The 20,315-nt window shown below is 41.0% G+C and overlaps 2 protein-coding genes across 9 annotated transcripts in view; one reads left to right on the forward strand and one right to left on the reverse strand.

Annotated features, from left to right (window-relative positions):
- Window positions 1-320: 320 nt before the first annotated feature.
- Window positions 321-8,143, reverse strand: ppp1r3aa (protein phosphatase 1, regulatory subunit 3Aa). Of its 3 annotated transcripts, none has more exons than XR_013803110.1 (5): window positions 7,384-8,143; window positions 6,565-6,623; window positions 6,394-6,485; window positions 1,240-5,946; window positions 321-481 (listed from the first exon to the last, which is right to left on the reverse strand). XR_013803110.1 is itself a non-coding variant. In XM_079653182.1 (4 exons), exons 1-4 carry the CDS (start codon window positions 8,109-8,111, stop codon window positions 2,542-2,544), a joined length of 4,284 nt encoding a protein of 1,427 aa, XP_079509308.1. In that variant the 5' UTR covers window positions 8,112-8,143; the 3' UTR covers window positions 321-2,541. The 3 variants fall into 3 exon arrangements, 1 of the variants encoding a protein (XP_079509308.1); XR_013803111.1 differs by having other exon boundaries at window positions 321-601; XM_079653182.1 differs by having other exon boundaries at window positions 321-5,946.
- Window positions 8,144-11,806: 3,663 nt separating this feature from the next.
- Window positions 11,807-20,315, forward strand: part of foxp2 (forkhead box P2) — a gene marked incomplete at its 3' end in the record, with an annotated part of 96,038 nt that continues 87,529 nt past the window's right edge. For all 6 annotated transcript variants that reach the window (XM_079656570.1, XM_079656571.1, XM_079656572.1 and 3 more), the window contains exon 1: window positions 11,807-12,194. The remainder of the gene's footprint in view (window positions 12,195-20,315) is intronic.

Raw genomic sequence — 20,315 nt, forward strand, 5'->3', positions numbered from 1 at the left:
CAGCCCACTGCTCCCAATACTAGGATGGGTCAAATGCAGAGAAACCGTTTCGTTACATAGTACCTGTACAATAAGTTGAATCTTCTTCTAAATTATAGTCATTTTCCATTACATCGCAAAATGTACCTTAATCTAGTGTTGTGATGATCCGGTCACATGTGCGTTTGCGTATGTCAAAACCATTTCCCAAATATCATGTATCAAGAGCAGTGAATTGGGGATGAGAGTGGGGCCCTTCCTTGAAAAACCTATAGGCTTCTTTTTACCTGTGTTACGGCCTAGAGATATTGGACCCCAAAGCAAAAGACTTAAGAGAGAGATGGTCAAAACCAAAAAGTTTTATTTAAGCAGAGGCACAGAAAAAATGAGAGTGGAGGCAGGAAGCTGGCTGGCACGGAGACGTCAGGAACAGGAGGCAAAAATCCAACAGGGACGAGGAGAGCAGCGAGGCACACCGGAGGGTCGAACACAAAGGAATTATCTGGCAGGGAAGTGGCAAGAGGACCGGGCTTTTAAATCAACAGGTGAAGAGGTGAGTGGAAACAGGTGAGCCTCGTCTGCTGCTGGGAGGAGCCAGCCAACTCCCTGTCATACACCAGCCCTGCAGAGGAAAACAGAGAAGGGAGGGGGGAGACAGGAAAAAACACAAAAAGAACACACAACAAAACCAAAACTAAACAGAATCATCACAACCTGCTCATTTTTACATTTGTATTTGAGCCTTTGTGCCATTTCGTTTGTGTATGTAAAAAATGACCGCCATGTGTTTTTTACATTAATATTGCCACTTACATATATACTGTTTTCTCTGTGTTCCCTGGTGCTTTCTTTGGTCTGGAGTGACTTGATTGCCATATTTTGATTATAAGTTTATTTTACTGCTGTACATGTCAAAAGCCTGAATTGTATCCTATTGTATTATTAACCTTGTAATGCAGTGCTTTAAGTAAGTCACATTAGCAACATGAGCAGGGATGAAACGGACTATTTGCGATGTGAATTCCAATAAAGTCAAGCTCCTGTCAGCAGGTAATAAAATGTCCTCCGTCTCTAAGGAGTCACTTAAAGTTTCAAAGATTGGAGCCTGGTTTTCACTTTAAAGACTGCTGCTAAGCTTCAAAGAGTTGATTTATTTGATAATCAACATGTAATTCTGCTAAAACTTCCTCAGATTATACCTCTTCAAAGATCGTCATATCTTTGACCTTTTTATTAATGTTACAACTTCCTTGAAATTACCTTTTTTATAGCCATCTCCAAATCCAGGAACAAAGAACTGCTGACTGATCCTCTGGTCTGTGAACGGTGTCATCTCAAAGTCAGTAACTTATCACATGAATATGGTGAAGTTTGTGGCTATTAATGCAGAATATAGTGCATGTGAGACACAGTATTAGCAAGCAATTTAACAAATGAAATCTCACTGTATCTCAAATAAGACACCAAAACAGTACATTATACAAAAGAACTAAAAGAGTTGAACAAATAAAGAGTTGATTACAATGATAATACTAAGGGATTACAAATAGTATGTGTTAATATGGGTAAATATCGGGTAAAAATAGATCTGAGATTGATGTGAAGCTAGTTTCATGTTGAGTAAGAGGAAATAAGTAAGAGGAAATAACTCCTACTGTTCCCTGCTGTTGTTGTATCTCATAAGTAATGCCAAAATCTAGTACAATATAACATTTGACACAAAAAACCTTTAAAGTCTTTTTAGTTTTTTGTCAAACTAATTTCGTTTATTGAAGACAAGCAATGAAATAGAAATGTTTCAGCCTCCAATGCCCCAGTGTTGTAGATGTCCTTTGTCTAGAATCAAACTCTATTTGTTCCATTTGGTGAATTGTAAAGTGATATTGGGCCCATAAAACACTGCAAACATACACACATACTTGTTAACACTAATTCAGCGCTAACTAACACATTCAACAACATGTTCATGGTTATTTATCAAAGAGGGAAAACAAATAGTAGCCCTGTTATTATTGTTTCATGATTATTTGAAAAAAAATACTTGTTGATTTATTCAGTGGTTGGGGACCACCACAAGGGGTCGCAAGACAAATGGAAAAGGTCAAGAGATGGAAGATGACTAAAATGAAAAAACACATTTCTACTGCATATTGTTTTGTATGTATTTTTCGATTTCATTAAACAATAAACAAAGCTCTTTAACCAAGTCTTCTTGAAATTGCAAAAGTTGGAAACCACTGCAATGAACTCACTTAGAGTTAGAAACAACCAAATGTGAAAGCACACACACACACACACACACACACACACACACACACACACACACACACACACACACACACACACACACACACACACACAACCCCACACAACCCCACACACACAATACAAATGCTGTGTGTAGCATTTCGTTTTATTGCACCCATTTTTCAATAATCTTCTCAATGGTTGACAACGGTTTCCCCGACTGAAGAAATGGAAGGCATTGCCATCCATTTGACAGTAATGTACTAGTGATTTAAAATGCTACACACAGCAGTTTTTCACACCTTTCTATCTTTGTTAACTCTCAGCCAATCCCAGCGTCCCCTTGTTTGTCTTCACTCGATGTGTCTTCCACTTATAAAACCACCAGCACAATGAAAATGTGTAGAGCGCAAAGAATGCAGGGAAATCATACAGGAAAAGGCTGAAGAAGAATCCAGCGACTACGAGGACGCCCATTAGAAGTCTGTTGTGATGAAGGGTGTATAACATACTCCACCATACAACTCTATCAGACTCTTGCAAAGTGTCAGAGGAAGAACTCCGATGTTTGTGAGAGGGGTGGGCCGATTGATTAAAACCCTCCCTGTGGGCGACTTCTTCTATTTGTCTGCCTGTTTCCTGACGTGTGACAGAACTTTCTTTTGTTTCACGGTAGTTTTCCTGACCCTTTGGATTTCCATCTTTTTGCATTTGTGTCAAGGAAAATGCACCAGAATCAAAAGCATTGGAGTCTTTCTCAAATAGACAATCTCGTGTAAAATCAGGTTTACCGGCCAGGTCGCTTGTTCTATCAACAATACCGGTGTGTCCTTTAGAGGCCTGTTCTCTCCGACCAAACACCTCATCCCAAATCTCACCGATCAGATATCCTCCAAATCTTTCTATGTGTCTACTTGTTTCCTGACAGGTGACAGATCTTTCTTTTGTTCGAGTGAAATGTTCCTGGTTCTTTATAGAGCGTTGGGCTGATTCGGTCAATGACGGACTACTCTGAGCTGCCTCAATGGGGGTGAAATCTTTTCTGAGATGACCACTTGTATTCAAATCTGTCTGTAATTGTGAAAGAAAGTTGGTTTGTTCTGCTGTGGTGAGGGACGGACTCTCTTTCGGGGAGAATTCATTGCTCTCAGTGGCTAAGGTTTGATCTGTTGGCAGTTCTATCGAGGACAATGCATCATTCAAGTCTTTCTCAAAAAGTGTAACATCAGGTTTAACTGCCTGTTCGCCCCCCATTCCCTTAACAATATCGGTGTCTCGATACGAAGCCTGGTTTCTCCAACCAAACACCTCTTCCCAAATCCCACTGATCAAATCTTCTCCAAATCTTTCGATGAACATCTCATCCAATCCAGACTCGATCACTTCAAGTGCTCCAGTATTTTCTGCTATGATAGAGTCTTTTGTTCCCTCTGACAATCTTTTATATTCAACAAGTGTAGAGCTCTCAACTTCTGCTGACAACTCTTGTTCTTTCAATTCCGCTGGTGCGTTCTTCCTCTCCCCCTGAGGGTCCTCCACATTACCCATCAAGTCCTCCTGCACTTCTATGTTCAGCTCTCCAAAGCTCATGCTCTCATCAGTGTCTCTGTGACTCCTACGTTCTTCTGTGCTTTCTAATGTCTCAAGTTGGTGTTGAAGTTCTGTTGAAGTGTCTTTCATTGCAACGCTCATCTTCTTCTTCTCCATAACTTCTTCTGGGCTTATTTCACAGCCGACATCCTCTCTCTGACTGGCATCCTGTGAATGAGTCCATTTCATGTCTAAAACCTCTACTCGGTAAGTGTTGCATTTATCTGTTGAAAAGGATCTATCAGGAACACCTTGGAAGTCTTTCCCATCGTATGTAACCATTATGTCCGGTTGCTTTTCTATTATTCCATCACAGCTCCTACTTTCGTTCTCTGCCTGATTTGAAACTAATACACCTGTTTCCAATTTTGGTACAATATTTTCCTCAAGTTGCGTCTGTCTTGGGGCTTGAATGCACTCCACATCCCCTGCTTCGATTGTCCTTGTCTGTTTGTGTTCTTCTGAAATTATTGATGTGTCCCCCCTCTGCCGCAATGAATGAAGTTGAAAAGCTTTGTCCTTTTGCTCCTTATTTAATACCTGAACCATTCCCCCTTCTGCACCAATTAGTCTCTTTGTTTCGTCTCTTGTACAATAGGAAGGTTCCATCTCTGTCTTTTTGAAGTCTTTGCTATTTGATGCAACATCCTCGCATTCTGATTCATCTAATTTGAATTCACTTGGCATTATTTGACTTTGCGTGAAATGTACCTCAGAGGTATTGCTCAGATTGGATTCGCCTGCATTTTTCTGTGCAAGTTTTATTTCATTTTCATTCTCATGTAATGGGTTTTCACTGTTTAGGTTCTGCCTGACTTCCCCATGTTGCTTTTCATCTGCACACCGCCGGGAGATTTCACACTCTTCTCTTTTCTGTGGCCTAAATATCTCCTCATCTGCAGCTGCTTTATTTTCCGTACAGCTATTCACCATCCCTTCCTCCCCTCCTTGTCTGGATGTAGAAAAGACAAACCTCTCCCCATCCTTTGTCCCCTTTCTGATTGTCCCTGTAAATGCCAGCTTGTCATCCATCATGCTCTGTGTGCTACCTGTAACCTCGCCTTCCCTGCTGGAAGAAAGACCCTCATCCAGTCCCTGTGAGATCCTATCATCGGCGGTGGCATTCTGAGACTCTGGCATTGCTGTCATGTCTGTTGTCTCCGACTCCCCTGAGCTTGTTACTAAGTCATGTGTGCATTGTGTGAAGGGCTCATCCTGTCCTTTTCCTTCTGCTCCTCCTATTATTTCCTCTCTTCCTTGCCCCCAGATCGTATGCTCGTGACACTCAGTTGAACTGTCAACAGAGCCTTCGGACACCTGCGTTGCCCCCTTGAGGCAAAATATCTGCGGAGTGTCTGTAACGGAGTTTGTCTGTGACCTTTGGGATGTGTCTCGTGTCACTGTGTCATCGTCTCTTGGGCTGCTGACACATGCCTCTGCTGGCTGGAGGTCTTCAGTATTCAACGCGACATCAGCAGGAAGACTGTCTGACAGCAGCTGGCATACAGCTAAGGTGTGTGCATGTAAGGTGGTGGGTGTAACCGTGCCCATCTGCAATTCTTGCTCTTGACTGCTTTCTGCATTTCGAGCATTGGGCCCTTTGACATTTGAGGGAGAAACTGACGCTGCTGTCTGCAGCCATTCTGACTCTGGAACAGCAGAAGGGTCCGTACAGCTCGGCTCATTAAGAAATGCCTGCCATACATCGCATACCGAGCTTTCTTTATCACTGCTCTCATGTGTTCTGTTACCAAATGCCTCCCACACATCATTGACAGAAGGCGTTTTCTCCTCTGACGCTTTTGACAAGGTCATTTTAGCTGTTCCAGTCCAAATGGCACGCATTTCAGGAGCCCCCCTCTCATGGGCTTTGTCAATGTTCCAATCCAGTGTAAGCAGAGGAATCTGGTGGTAGGTGAGCAACTGTGGACTCTCGTTGGATTGCTTCTTTTGGCGTTGGTGGAGAAAGCTGGCTGAGTCAACCCACTGAGCAGGCAGAGGCTGAGAAAGCCCCTGGCTTGTCGCTGAGTCATGTGAATGAGCCTTCGGTATGTGCTGGCTCCTCTGGGAAAGGTATTCCTTCAAACGGGCCAAGCGGGCTGCTCGGTGTCGGCTGTTAATGCTATCCACCTGTCAGAAGAGTCAAAGGTCATTTAAAGTGTTAAGGCTTGACCTAGTTTAATCAGAGGCTACCAGTTTTGTTCATCTAAAAGTCAGCAGCTACTTTAAAACCTCAATCCATGGCAATACTGATGCAACCTCATGACATACACCTATTTTTGTTTACTTTTATTATTAGTAGTTTGCACATTTCAGACTGTGAAGTGGCAGGCTAGCTTACTTTCCATATTTTTCGGGGCAAGTGAGCACTGTGCAGTATAACAATCATCTTTCGCTCGGCTATCGTATCTTTGCAGAAAGAACAAAACACTTTCTCACTCTATATTTGCAGTTTATATCAGCAGCTTGAGACATGGTGAATAGAACACCATGTTTTTGTTGGAAGCAGTGTTTACTTCTGGCCTTTTCTCTCCCAGGCTTCAACAATAAACTGAAAATATAACAAATGAACCTTACCAAAGTTTTGCGTTCTTCACGGTCTAGTAAGGATTGTATATCTGTGCTGCCCTTCCTGTTAGCCTCCTCTGCTTTATGTGTGGCTTCTGCCTCTGCAAGTAAAACATGTGCTTGCATTATTGATCAGGTATGCGTGTACACACATAGAAACTAGAAATGAGGTATACACACCTGCAGCAGCTGTTGAGGTGTTACAGCTGTCCTCAATGTTTTCCTCTGCAGTGCCCTTCCTTTGGTTAAAACATGAAGCAGGGTTTACATTACATAAGGTTATAGTGTTTTAAATCACATTCTGTGTTAGTGTTTCTTTGTGACAGCATCTTGCAACTATTCAGAGTGGGTATCACATGCACCAACACTGGCTTTGCTGTAATTGTAATACATTAGTAAAAGGTGTACAGAGAAAATCTGCAATCCCTATTTCCATGCAGACAGTTTATACATTTTGTGTGAATTTAATTTAATTGTTCGCCAGTTTTTCAAATGTTTGTAATGTGCGCACAACTTTCAAAGAACTTAAACAACTCAGATCAGAGCAAAGATAATAAGGAATTACTGGTCAGAAGAAAACGCAGTTTCTGATTTGGAGTTCATTCAAAGAGAAAAAAGTAGCCTAAGCCTATCTGGCATCCGTAGCCATGGTGAGACGTCATGGAAACCTAGACACACACTTGACCTTAAAAGGGCAATATGTGTTTCAAGCAGCCATTACTGAAAGTTACATAACGGCTTACTGTAAACACACAATTGCCCGGCCAGCTTCCAGGTGATGACAGGAGTGGAGCACTGTGTCAAATGTCCTACCACAGGAAATGAATCATTTGGAGCCTTCGCTTGTCTCTGGTTGATTTGTTGCTAAACTGTCACAACATGAATAAAGTTTGCACTGATAGATCCAAAAACGGTTTTATCTGAATATTGATTTCCATGTTATGACTTCCTCGTGCTGCTTAATGTTTACAAAATAACTTGAGTATTAGGTTCTCTCACATGATAGCTTTCAGACAGCTCCTCTTGCTCTTGTAGATGTGACTCTCCTCTTGCACCAGGAGAACGTGCTCCTTCACATGTCCTTTCTGGTGGCAGAACAGCACATAGTTCAACCCTGCATTATTAGCCCAAAAAGTGCCCACGGAGGTCTCATAACGCAGAGAGATCTCCACTCTGGCCCCCTCTCTATCAAAGGGAGGTACCAGGGTGTACATGAAGGTAAACCTGTCTGTTTTCCTGTCACTGGATCCAGGCACGTACTCCGCCAACAAGTCAAATTGGCTCGTCCAGCGATCCAGGGTCATCCGGGCGTAAACTGACTTACTATAGCAGAGGTTGACCACCCTGATGGTGCCACGCAGTGTGGTGGTCCCCGGGAGGAGCTCCACGCTTTCAAGTTCAACCATCTGTGTTTGTAGCCTCTGGTCGAGCTCCTCCGGGGATGAGGGGGCTGTAAACAGGCAGGACATGTAGCACTCCTCCAGTAGAGGGGTTGCCTCACTCTTCGGGGGCTGGCTGATCTCTGACTCTGTGACATTGTCAAACTCCTTCACTGACACCAAGTTGAGACCGAACGCATCGGCAAACGACACCTTCCTCCGAATGACGTGCGGGGGCTCCGGTTCGCAGTCCTCATCTGTTTCCTCTTCCGAGGCCTCCATTTCTCCCTCTTCCTGTTCCCCATTTATTTTCATTTCCTCCTCCATAACGGCCCCATCCTCCTCCATGGTTTGGATGTGCGGAGGCCTGAGAGGCAGCTGTTGGCCCGTCCTGCCGTCTGTCTGGCTCGGAGGGTACAGAGCAGAGTGCCCGTAGCCTGGCTGCAGTGATACTGTAGAAGGGAGAGCAGGGAGAGAACGTGACTGGGCAGATGGAGTTTGGTTTCAGCTGAACACTGTGAGTCTGAGCCAAACCTATTAATAGTGCTCATAACTAGTTCAGGGCAGGCCATTTATCCTCGTAGTTATCCTCGCACAATATGTTTGCTAGTAACAAAATAAATAAAGGAAAATATAGCTTCCATAAAACACTTCAAAGTAAAAATAGTGCACTAACAGAACCATGTTTATAGTACATTGCCATGGTGTCTATATACAGCTGATTTCAATGTGTAAATATTCCAAAATCAGAGTTAAAAATCTGTATTTGAACTTTACTATCTGTGTCCCTTTACCAAACACAATAATGATATGGCTGAGATGGGACTTCGGACCTGAGTGTTATGGTATGACACTTTATTTTGGTCATGGTGGTCAGATGATGACACAAGCCATCATGTAACAGTTGTACGTAATCCGTGATATAATCTGTGCTTCTAAATACTCAGCTGTACAGCCTTAAACCATGGTGCTTCTTTCAGAATGTGCAGAAATGGAAACTGATGTTCCACTTTCTAGCAATGTTGATTAGCTTGAATTGACTTCTCTAATATAGCTTTATTTGCTGGAAATAGAATATTAATGCATTTAGTCCTCCACTGTCCTACAAACTGAAATATCTCTACTATTTATTGCATTTTCTGCAGAAGTTGACGTCAGAAAGAAATATGGTGACCTTGTGTATCCTTACATTTTCATTAAGTGCCATCACAAGGTATAATTGTATTAATTCAGAATTTGTTAAACTACTTGAGAACTAATCAGTCAATTCACCTTCAACTCTGTGTTTACCTTACCACCACATACTAACATTCTAAGCTAATGTGGTGAATACAGTATTGTTAACATAAGAAAGTCTCCATTGTCATTGTGAGCATTTTTATCATTTGCATGTTAGTATTTAGGTAAAATTGTGGCCGTGCCTAAGTTTAGTCTTACAGAGAAAATTGAGCCTTTTTTAGAAATAATTCTAAATAATATAATTGGAAGTAATAGAAATAATAACAGAAATAATATGTTTTAGTACTCAAGTGTCCCCAGGACTGCTCAAAGGGGAAAAGCTCTTCTGCTAAATGCTAATTCTGACCTCTGACCTTTTATATACAGAGTACAAAAAACGAGATAATATTGTGTGTGACCCTATGTGTGTTTGCCTCCTCAGATAGGAAGTTCAACTAATCACCAACATGCAGTGTACCTATACCTTAAAATCCAGTTTATTGTGTAAATAAAGTGCTGGTAATACAATCCTTCACTTGTAGGTGACCGGCTGAGGCTCTCTGTTTACTATCAATTGTAGTTTTGGTCTGTAAATACCATCACAATGTGCAATAGCTGTAAAGGCAGATATATTATGACAAGTCTGTGACCAGATGCAAACATGTTTTGTTTTTTTGAAAGAAAGCAAATAAATCAGGAACAAAACTGCTTATTAAAAAAGAAAGAAACAAGATTATTCAACATATGTTAAATAGTATTGTCAAGCATTTTATTTTATTCAACCGTTTATATATTTAGTAAACTAGTCACAGTGGTCTTTTAACTGTATGTCCAATGTATATCAGTAGATGGCACTATATGATCAGAGTGAAATACATGTCAGATAGAAATACACATCAGCAAAATTAATATTTGTATACTTCCCTTCTCTTGCGATATTAATGCAGGCTAAAAAAAATACACAATATGTACATTTTCAATATAATGGTGGGAGAGTGGTAATAATAAACATGTATACACTTACATGTATAGTTATTTACTCCGTTGTCTCCTGTTACTTTTGACAGACTGTCATATATAACATTGACCAGTAGGTGGCAGCATACCACCACAATTCCATGATACTTGTTTTACAGCCTGATCACATTTCAAAGATGCTGTTACATTTTGTATTTGATGGATTCAAAAGAATAGCAATAAAGATTTGTTACAAACAACAACACACAAACCTAATTCAACACATACTGATATATTGGGTAATATGATATGCGTTTCACATGCTATCAACTACAACACATGTTTTTTTCAAATCAAATAAAAATATCAGCGACAATATATCTCAATTTATCTATTTTAGTGCATTTTGCATAATTATATAGGATATCTGGCAACACAAAGCTTTTCCATTAATTTGGTGAAACAGTTCTACTAGAGAAGAAAATGAATGTAATATTAACATCAATAGGAAGCCTTCTTACTACAAGAGACATGCAGACTATTTTGTATTTAAGTCAATACAAATAGCTTCGCTTTATTGACCCCATTTAAATGTACACATACAGCACAGGCTTAGATACAGATGCTGTAAGATGAGTTTCTTTCATTAAAGACACATATAACCATCATTGGCATGAACAAATCACATACAAAAAACAGTCATTCATCATATAAATAAAAGTAAATTTAGCATTTCGATCATTGCCAGTAGAAAGAACACAGGACATTAGTTTTTGTTTCTTACATTTTTTTAAATACCTGCCCCCCCCCCACCCCCCCCCCCTTTTTTTTTAACTTGTTAATCATTTGGTCATTAATTTCTTGACCGTGAACGTCTCAACGGTTTGAAAAGAAGAAAAGGAAGACGAGACAGAATAAAGCAAAGCCTTTGAACAACTGCACGTCTGGTTTCGGATCTACTTTTAAAAGAATAAATAGACTAAATTGCCTTTTTTTAGCAACATTTAAAAAGAAACATTCCTTCAGTCAAACAGTGCATGTAGGCTACATCTTCTTGTAATAATATTACTTATTATAATATTATTTTAGATTTCATTAGATGACATTTAGAATGAGCTATACATTTAGAATGAGCTATACATAGTCTAAACGTACTGTATGTTTAAATTAACTTAAGAAATTCCGTAAAAATAATAACGATACTAATTTGTAAGATATTTATCATTGAACATAATTTTGCTGTATGCACACACCCCCAGAACATCGTTATTTGTCTTTTTACTATGCAGATTAAGAATGTTTTAAAAATAATAAGGCTTATGTATTTCCTTTGACTCATGTTCACACATAATATTGCATATTTATTTTATTTAGAATTTTAAAAGTCCTAATATAATATGACAGCGATGTAGTTTACCATAAAAACATGACACACAACTTCATGTATCATATATTAAAAAAAACAACGTTTGCTGGCAGTCACTTTGTGGTCGCTGTATGCAGTTCCTGTTGGAACATTACGGCAATATTTAATGATTTGTTCATTTGGTTACAAATGGCAGATGTATTTGTAATAAAGCGACTTCATGGTAGCGTCTTTCATGAAGTTTCTCAGATTGAGCACCAGGATCACATATCTCTTCGTCGGAAGGACCGTCTCGTTACCGGTTCTCTCCCCATCAACAATACGACACGAGCAACGTATAACAGAGAGAAAACCCACGCCGTTTGAAAAAGGGGAAACAAACTTTAAAAAAATGACTTTTGTTGACATAGCAGGTGCCCTGACGTCACACGGGGTCGCAGTACTCCCAAAAATAACAACACACACACCTCCGCGCACAAGCAAGTGCCTCCCCCGGGGGGGTTTCTAGACCCAAATATACTTGCTTGCTGGGATACAGCTTGATGTGTGTTTGAATCGTAACGAAGAAAAAAAACAAGCCGCGTCTTCCTCGCATTGCGCGTCATTCAAACAGGACTCAGTGTACTGCTTTTCCCTCTGTTGCATTAGTAATAACAGCGGCGTTGACGGGAGACAGCAGGAGAGAGTGTGTGTGTCTCAGACTGCGGTGCCCAGCGGAGGAATATTTGAGCTTTTTATTTACTCTGCAGCTTGTTGTTCATTTTCTCTGCGTTATGGTGAACTTGGACAGTCACGTGTGAACATCTCTGCAAACACAGAGGACGACGACTTCGCACCTGGTGTGTCCCTTTGACTTTACCGCGAGGAGAATATACCTGACATTTTTTGTGGTAAGTTTTTCTCCCCATGAGCCGTTTTCTCTCCACACTTTGTGAATTAGGAAGTGGACCGCTGGCCACAAGTTTGTCCCGTGTTATCTTGCGCTTTGCAACTTAACTTGGAACGTTATTATTTACATGTTGCGCGAGGACTTCCTGTGCTTTTTAATGACCGAGCTGCTGTTATTTTACATTTATCACCTAGGACTAGAGTTCATCTTTTTCATGTTGGACCCTCAGACAGCACTGTCAACGCTTCGCCTTCTCTGAACACTGAGCACTGACTTTTAAAAAGCCGACTTATTGTTTCTTATCTGCTCATTATTTAACCATTAAATTCAGATTATAAATTGTGCTTGCACATTGTTACACATACACGATTTGCATTTACCACCAAGTGGTAAGTGACATATCGTGAAACTAATTTAAAAAAGATAGTCTGTTCAGAAGTGTGCTCAATTCGGTAAAAATATTGATAACTGTCCTTTTAAAATTGTATTTGATTTAAAGCCTATTTTTAGATTTAATGTCTTTATTATTTTTTGCAATAATGTAATGAAAAGCAATTGTACTATATATTTAGAGTTTGCTGTAAATTATTAGTGTTGATAAAACATTTCAATAATTACTAAAAACAAGACTAAACAATAACCTTAATTTGTAATATCAATTGTTATATGTACATCACATATACATATGTAAATGTCATTCATTTGTGTTATTTATTAAATAAGCAAAGATTTCTGTGTTGTTAAATTCCTTTACTGTCACAAACAGGGGTTGCTTATAGTGTGTTTCAAAAGTTGTTTTTTTAAATCACTCATTCTGTTTTCAAAATACAAACATATAACATAAATCCTGTTAAGTAAAAAGGAAATGCAATTATATTTTAAGCACGGGCTGTAGTTATTCATGCTTTATCTGCATGATCTATGATTATCAGCATCGAATACCTTACCGTGCTTGCTTGCTCCATTTTTATATTCCATATGTTATGTCCAGAAACAAACAGGGATGCTCAGAATTCATGATAATCTACAATTCTAATTTATTAATCAAAACAGCTTGTAAAAGCTTCTGTTAAATTCCTCTATTTCACTCTTGCAATCACTATGGCTGAAGAATCAATAGATGTCACTTTTTGGTAAAGGAAGGCTAACTAGGTAGTGGGAGATGCTGGACTCTCCGGGCCTGTCCTCTGATCAGCTTTCACCCTGGATTAGCTGCATGGACCCTCCTTGTTCCAGCCGCAGGGTGCACAGGTGTTCCCTCCTCAGTTATGCAGGTGTGGGCCAGTTCCCCACTCACTCAGCAGCTCTCACTCTTCAAAGGCCAGGCGGCAATAAATGCCCCTTGTGAAATATGTCATCGACGGTGCACAATCAGCCCCTTTGTTGAAGTGCCCCTGTAATCATTTCTTAAAGCATGCTTAAAACAGTCCCCCTTGTTGACTTGTTATCGGGGTGGTGTGTGCAGTAAGTAAGGTCACTTGATTCTGTAAAACCAGGGTGCATTTTTCCCCCCCAAGGCAGTGGGAGCGATGGAGAGAGACTTGCCATTAGTCTCCCTCCATCGCTGACCGTTGTTGGGAGCAGTGCACTTATTACCACGACTCTCCCCACTCTGCGTCCTTTTTTTGATTGCTGCATTTATCATCGGGCGCTCGTGCTCTACATTATGGTAATAGGAAAATGAATGTCCTCCACAGGATTAATGTGTATACCCTGTCATACGTTTCAATCATTTATCAATATTAAGATTCAGCTTTCAGCCCAATGAACACTGGTTGATGCATGATTTGATCTTTAGATATGGAAATGGTTGCGTCCAGCTGAAGTAGGAAATGCTTTGTAATTCATTTTTTGTTCTGAGAGTTCTATGAAAACTTTGCGTGCGTTTACTATGAATGCAAAAACGTAATAAATTATCTGTTTTAAATGATGGCAAATTAAGACCACAACGTGGATTTTCTGCACAGATCATATCAATTCTGTTGTGAGTCAGAGTACTTCTTAGGCAATGAAACACTTTTGGATTGGCTTTTGAGTTGCACCATCACCCATCCCCCAACACCTCTGTAATGAAACAGACTGCTCGCTCAACCCTTGAGGTGTTGCTGCTTTTGGGGGAAAAATGGGTAAGAAAATCAAGGGAGTGGTGCGGCAGCTTCACTTTCTAAACATCTCACTGAGCTCATCTGTGAAACTACACTGTGTTTTCATGTGTGGCTAACTTAGCCCTCTTACTGAGCTTAAAGGCAATTAAAGGTACAGGTTATATCCCAGTTTATAAAAATGTTTCCATGACAACCTCCATGCAAGTTAAAGCAACCAGAAGTGATCAAGTCCTTTTTTTCCCTTCTCCCCTCCCACTTCGTTTCCCTCCCCCCAGCCCCCCTGTAAGAATGGAATTTGTGTTGACAGTTTTGGCCTTTAATGGCACTTTTGTGCCGCGCAAAAGTATTTGTTTACCAGGATCATATGCTGCGAGCTGTCGGCTTGGGAGAGATTGACTTCTTAAGATAAAAGAGTGCATTACATGCTTAAGAGGCCACCCTTTTGCACTGTAATTATCCACATCACAGTAATGATGTTTTGTGTGCCACTAAGAGTCTTGAGACAGCTCAGACTTTTTTAGTTACGCTCTGGGTCACTTCTTAAGCCTGACTCGACGGTGTTGGGAGACGATGTGACTCTTTGGCCGGAGAAATGTGTGCAGGGTGGGGTCAGGGGATGAGGATTAGAAAGGAGATTGCTGGCAGCCCACACAAGGGTATGTTAAGAACTATCTGAGCAAAGAGCCAGTCGGCGACTAGCCTTTTGTTTCATCTCTAGTCACATGTAGAATTTATTTCAGTTTATTATTTATTGGTTTCAGGCTTGCTTTGCCAAGTTTAAAAAGCCTATGTGTTTACATATTTACTCATACCAAAACAATCAAATGTCAAAATATCTTGAAAAGATTGTTTAGCAAATATAACGTCATTTTATCCTCTGAGGATTGTAAAGCCACATAAAGTGTTGCTTTTGGCTGTTGCGGATAACCTCGCAAAGGATCATGCATGTAAAGATATAAAACAAACGTTTTGGTTTGTTTACACTATACCTCGTCAGCAATGTAAGATAATGGATGGCTTTTCAGAAGGTTTAGAGTTCACCTCTTGGCACTAGAGTCTCAACGGTGACCTTGGAGTTCAATAGTCTCCTGTTGAGTTGACACTCTGAGCTGCCATGAACATTGTCAGTCTGTTTCTCAAATTAACTATGTACTCATTTGAATCCCAGTACACATGAGCTACAGACCTGCCCTTTTTGTTCCTCATTGCATGTTTACTTGCTGGTTAGTGTGGTGTGAAGGCACGGCAGCTTTTATTCAAGTCACGGTCAGATGGACAGTGTCCGGGTGAGAAGGAACGTGTTGGCTTTGCCGGTCCTGCCCTGCATTAAAGATAGAGGGTCACTCATGGTAAAAGGCAAGGTCATTGTGGCTCAGCCCACATCCAGCCATCAGCCTGTCAGTCAAAGCTCATGTGAGACAGCACTGTAGGCTAACAGTGGGAGCTAACCCTACCAGTGTTTAATGGGGCTGTGAAAGGTTGTTTAAAGCTGTGATTAATGATAATACCGGTACATTTTAGGGAAAAGAAAGTCCCCTTCTATGGTAAGTTCCAACCTAAATAATATCTGACCACCATTAGTTAAAACATTAGAATGTAATCTTAATGTCTGCATGGCATTATCCGAGCTTCAACGATAGAGGGTTTTGCTTCAGACCAGAAAACATCAACACTGCGTAAATCATCTCCGAAGACCTTTTCTCTTTACCCAAAGAGACACAGACATAAAAAAAAATGTTTATTTCAAACATGTTGTGAGACGGAAAAAAAAACATGGGGGGGTCGTGACAGTAACAGTTTTTGACAGGCACATTAGGCTGCAGAAAGAGCATCCAGCTCGGGGCTGAGGGCATATGGTGCTGCCTTCTGCCGGCGTAGCTCTAGACCAAGTTACAACACTCGCGCAGGGTCACGACTGTCTCAGGTTTGTTCCTTCTGTCTAACTCTTCTAAATAAAAACAGGAGGAAAAATGGAGGTGGGGGGTTGGGTGGAGGCGGCAGTGTTGAGTGGGTTTGGGTGTTGTACAGTAGTCGTTGAGTAAAGGACAAAAGGAATGTTTCCAGTCGAGCCCTTTGGGCCAGGATGTAATTTGGTCAAATGTGAAGGAAAGACTTTTGACATTTTCAAAGATGCATCTCTGTTAGTTTGGGTTGTTTCACAGCAACACACCGCCATTTTTGTTTCTGGCTTTACACATTTGAATAAAGCAGTTAAATCAAGTATAGTGCAGACATTTCATCTCCTTTCACCATCTGAACACCCAGCTTGTGCTCTTGGATAGCAACCCCTAATCCTACTCTAAACAATGACCTTGTTTTCACCACATTGGCTCCGTTAGGGCTTTCTACTCTGTAATGTGCAGAGGATGAACTTGGATAATGTTTAGGATGACGCAGGGCTCTGGTCTGAAGACAGCGGATTGGCAGAGGGTAATTACAGGCTACTGTACGGCTCTCTGGATTTTCCCCGGATCACATCTATCGGCCTCAAAGCTCAGACTCCGTTGCTGCTCTCTGCGAACCAAATAAAATGGCCTCAACATATGGAGGCAGCAAAACAATGGTTTATTTTTATGATATTTGATGAGTGGTTTTTAATTTAGATTGTCACTTCTGGCAAGCAGCAGGGCAGATGGTGCAGACTTGAGTGCCCATTAGAGCCTAAATACCTCCAGGCAGCTGTTGGTCATAAACTTTTTTTTTTTTTTAGCTTTTTCATGCATGTTTTATTTTTTAACATGGATTAGGTCAAGAGGAGTCAAACCTGTTACAACACCTGTTTCTACATATGCAAATCTGTTGTATTGTCATTTCATTAGGCAAGGCAAAAAGACAAGGGTCCCTTGTGGTTGCAAATGCGACTGGCACCGGGCCCACTTGGCATGCTACACAGCAGAAAGAAGCTTGAGGCGGGACGAGGGGAGGGACGGGAAGAGGTTTTTTTTGTTGTAGCAGAACGCTCAGCAATCGGATGCCATCACATTACAGCTCAATCTGAATGGGTTACTTCAAGTTGTCTTGGAATTGAAGAGGGGGCCCATTATCCGGCGTTATCTTTTCTGTAAAGATTTGCAATAAGTGAATGACGAAGCCCAGTAGCCAAAGACTGGCACACGCGTGTCTGGCACACTCCTCCTTTCCCCCCCTCCTCACCCCCAGTGTCCTCTTCTCTCCCCCTCCTCCTCCTCCCATCCACATCCCTTCATCATCTGGCGCTCTCCCGCAGCGCTCGCCTCTTAACCACATGTGCCAGTGCCGGGCCTGCTCTTGCTCCGGGGCTAATTGTTCACTGGTAAACTGCATGCTTGTTGGTGGGGGTCTCCCCTTTATCCAGGCACACTGCTACAGAGCAGGATGGTGGCGGTGATGACGACGGTGGGTTGGGGGGGGGGGGGGGGTGTTGTGATGGAGGGGGTACAGATCATGATCTCTCCATGCAGTTTATTTTCGCTGTTTAAGTCTGAAGATTGTCGGTTGTAATCCGGCCTTTGCTCTGAATGCAACAAATACACCATGAAATTAAAGGTTATTGCAGGAGCGTAATGCAAAAGCTCTGTTCGAGATTACCAACAGCGGATCTGGGGAGAATGAGAAGGGGGGGGGGAGGGTATGCTTTTATTTCCTGTCAGTCTAAGAATCTCCCTCTGAGAACTGGATTGGTTTGTCGTATTTTTTTTTAAACAGATTCCTATAATATTCTTTGATTCTCCTGCAGTCCAGATGTATAAAAAGCCCAGACACTGCTTTTATGTTGATTTATTTATTTTTAAAAACATTTTTTATTGAGTCAGGCACAATGAGTTTACATTTATACAGTCAATATTTTTATTTATTTTTCCCCTTTCCTCCCCTCCCGGTCCTAGCTAGTAAATTAACCAACTAAATAAAATAGATACATTTATAGGTTAAAGTAATGTAGAAGATAATATTAAAAAAAAATGTATACAGTAGATAGGGGAAAAAATAATAGTAACAGCAATACTTGTACCCATATACTCACATATGTGTACCCACATATACACATACACATACGTGTGTGCACATACCCACACACATGTACAAACATACACATACCTACATACATGTATACAAAGACAGAACAAATAAATAAATTTAAAAAACATACACATACATTCGTAGTTCCCCTCCTTTCTTCTTAATTTAGTGTCTTAAGTTCAGCTATGTAGGCTATCATAGAGCCCCAGACAGATTCAAATAGTTTTGAGGAGCCATAGAGATGCATTAGGTGCTATCGAGGATTTCCATTCAAGTAGTATTCTTGTACGTGCTAATAGAGATGCAAAGGCTATACTGTCCTTAGTTTTCCTCCTCATCATTCGGTGGCCAGGGGGTAGATTTATTTTCATTATTTATAATTTGCAGATAACATTTTGTTGGTTATTTGTTGGTCAGAGAATAGTACTCAAAGTGTTTCTCCTTTACGTCCAAAACCAGTCAGTTGAATATGATATAAAACAGGAATGTTTACGAGGCTGATTTAAAAAGCATATTCCTTCCTTTTTGTCAGGAAATATCCCTCTCAATTTATGCTAATAGTTGATAACTCAATCATCAAAATAGTTATTCTGTCAATCTACTAATCGATTTGCAAGCTTTTTGCTGCATCCCCAAAGACTGACATGTGACGAGTCCACTATAATCCATTGTTACTCGTCTAATATCGTAGTCTTTTCATAAGTGCCTTCCTCAGCCTACACCAAGGAGTCAGATGGATGGAAAGACCTGGGACTAGGTGTTGAGTTAATCTCATCTGATAACTGAGGCCCTCCTCATCCTCCCTCTCCTGTCTTTCCTTTCTTACCTCCCCCTCTCTGTCCTCCTCCTCCCTCCTCTGCCATGGCTTGGCGGGTCTGATTTGTACTTCTGCTCCTCTCTCTCCAACACGGACGGCATTAAAGCCAGGCCCCACAAGCCCCCTCTGATACGGGAGAGTTCATTAGAGATGTGCCTTTGATGGGCAGCCTTTTCATGTGACTACCGGTTTTTCAAATACCTTGATGTAGAAGCTTAAGAAGGCATTGTGCAGTAAGCCCTCCTTTTGATGCGACTTATTTAGATCTGCATAGTAAATCAGGGGGGAGTAAATAACCAGCCAACAGATGGAAGCAAGGAGATAAGGAACCGGCGAACAATCGCATTTGTATTTTGTTATGATGTTGACAGCAGCTAAAATTCACTAATCTAGAGCCACTGATCTGCATTTCAAAGAAATCTCATTTAGCAGCAGGGAGGATAAAGTTCCTCTCATTGTGTCTATTTTATTGCATTCTTCACTAATTTATCTGGCCACAGATTTAACGTGCAGGGCTCGGTGCTAGGAGCTGGCCTCGGCGCGTTGCATAGGGGGGTCTTAAATACTGTGAAAGCGGTTACGTCTAGACTGTGAGCTGAGGGTAATTACACGTCTGACCATGAATAGAATGAGTTTGAAGACTCATCTTTCTTCGGGCGGGCCTGAATTGCTCGACTAACACTGATAAGGAGCATTTGGTCCCCACAGAAATATTGCCAGTGACTTTCCATAATGCCCCCCCCCCTCCCCTTTTCCAACACCAAGGAGGATGGTATTTACTTTTAAGATAAAGTTATTGTGTACAGTAATCTGACTTGTTAGCATAATGTCCCCTTTCATCGCAGGACCCTCCTTTTTCTGCAGTGTGGAAGCATTTGTGGTCCGGGTCTTAAATAGTTTATCTTGACTTAGTGCACGCACGCTTTTATGTAAATATCAGCCTATAGCATTATTAGGCCTTCATGAGTACTTGAATGCGTTTGCCATATTTATAAGTTGATAGAATTTACCAGTGGTTTTGTATTTGGCATAAAGATATGTGTGGTATTTGTAAATCCCCACGAAGTGGAGGTCATACAGACTAATAGCATTTCTAATGCTTTCCCAGTGAATAAAATATGACATCAGCCCAGAGGTGTTGTGATAGTGAAGTCTGCTCGACAGCAAATCATTTCAAATAAAGGTGCATGAACTTGAAATCATG

The sequence above is a fragment of the Notothenia rossii genome (genome assembly GCF_949606895.1).
Source record: "Notothenia rossii genome assembly, chromosome: 10".
Taxonomy (NCBI): Eukaryota; Metazoa; Chordata; class Actinopteri; order Perciformes; family Nototheniidae; genus Notothenia; species Notothenia rossii.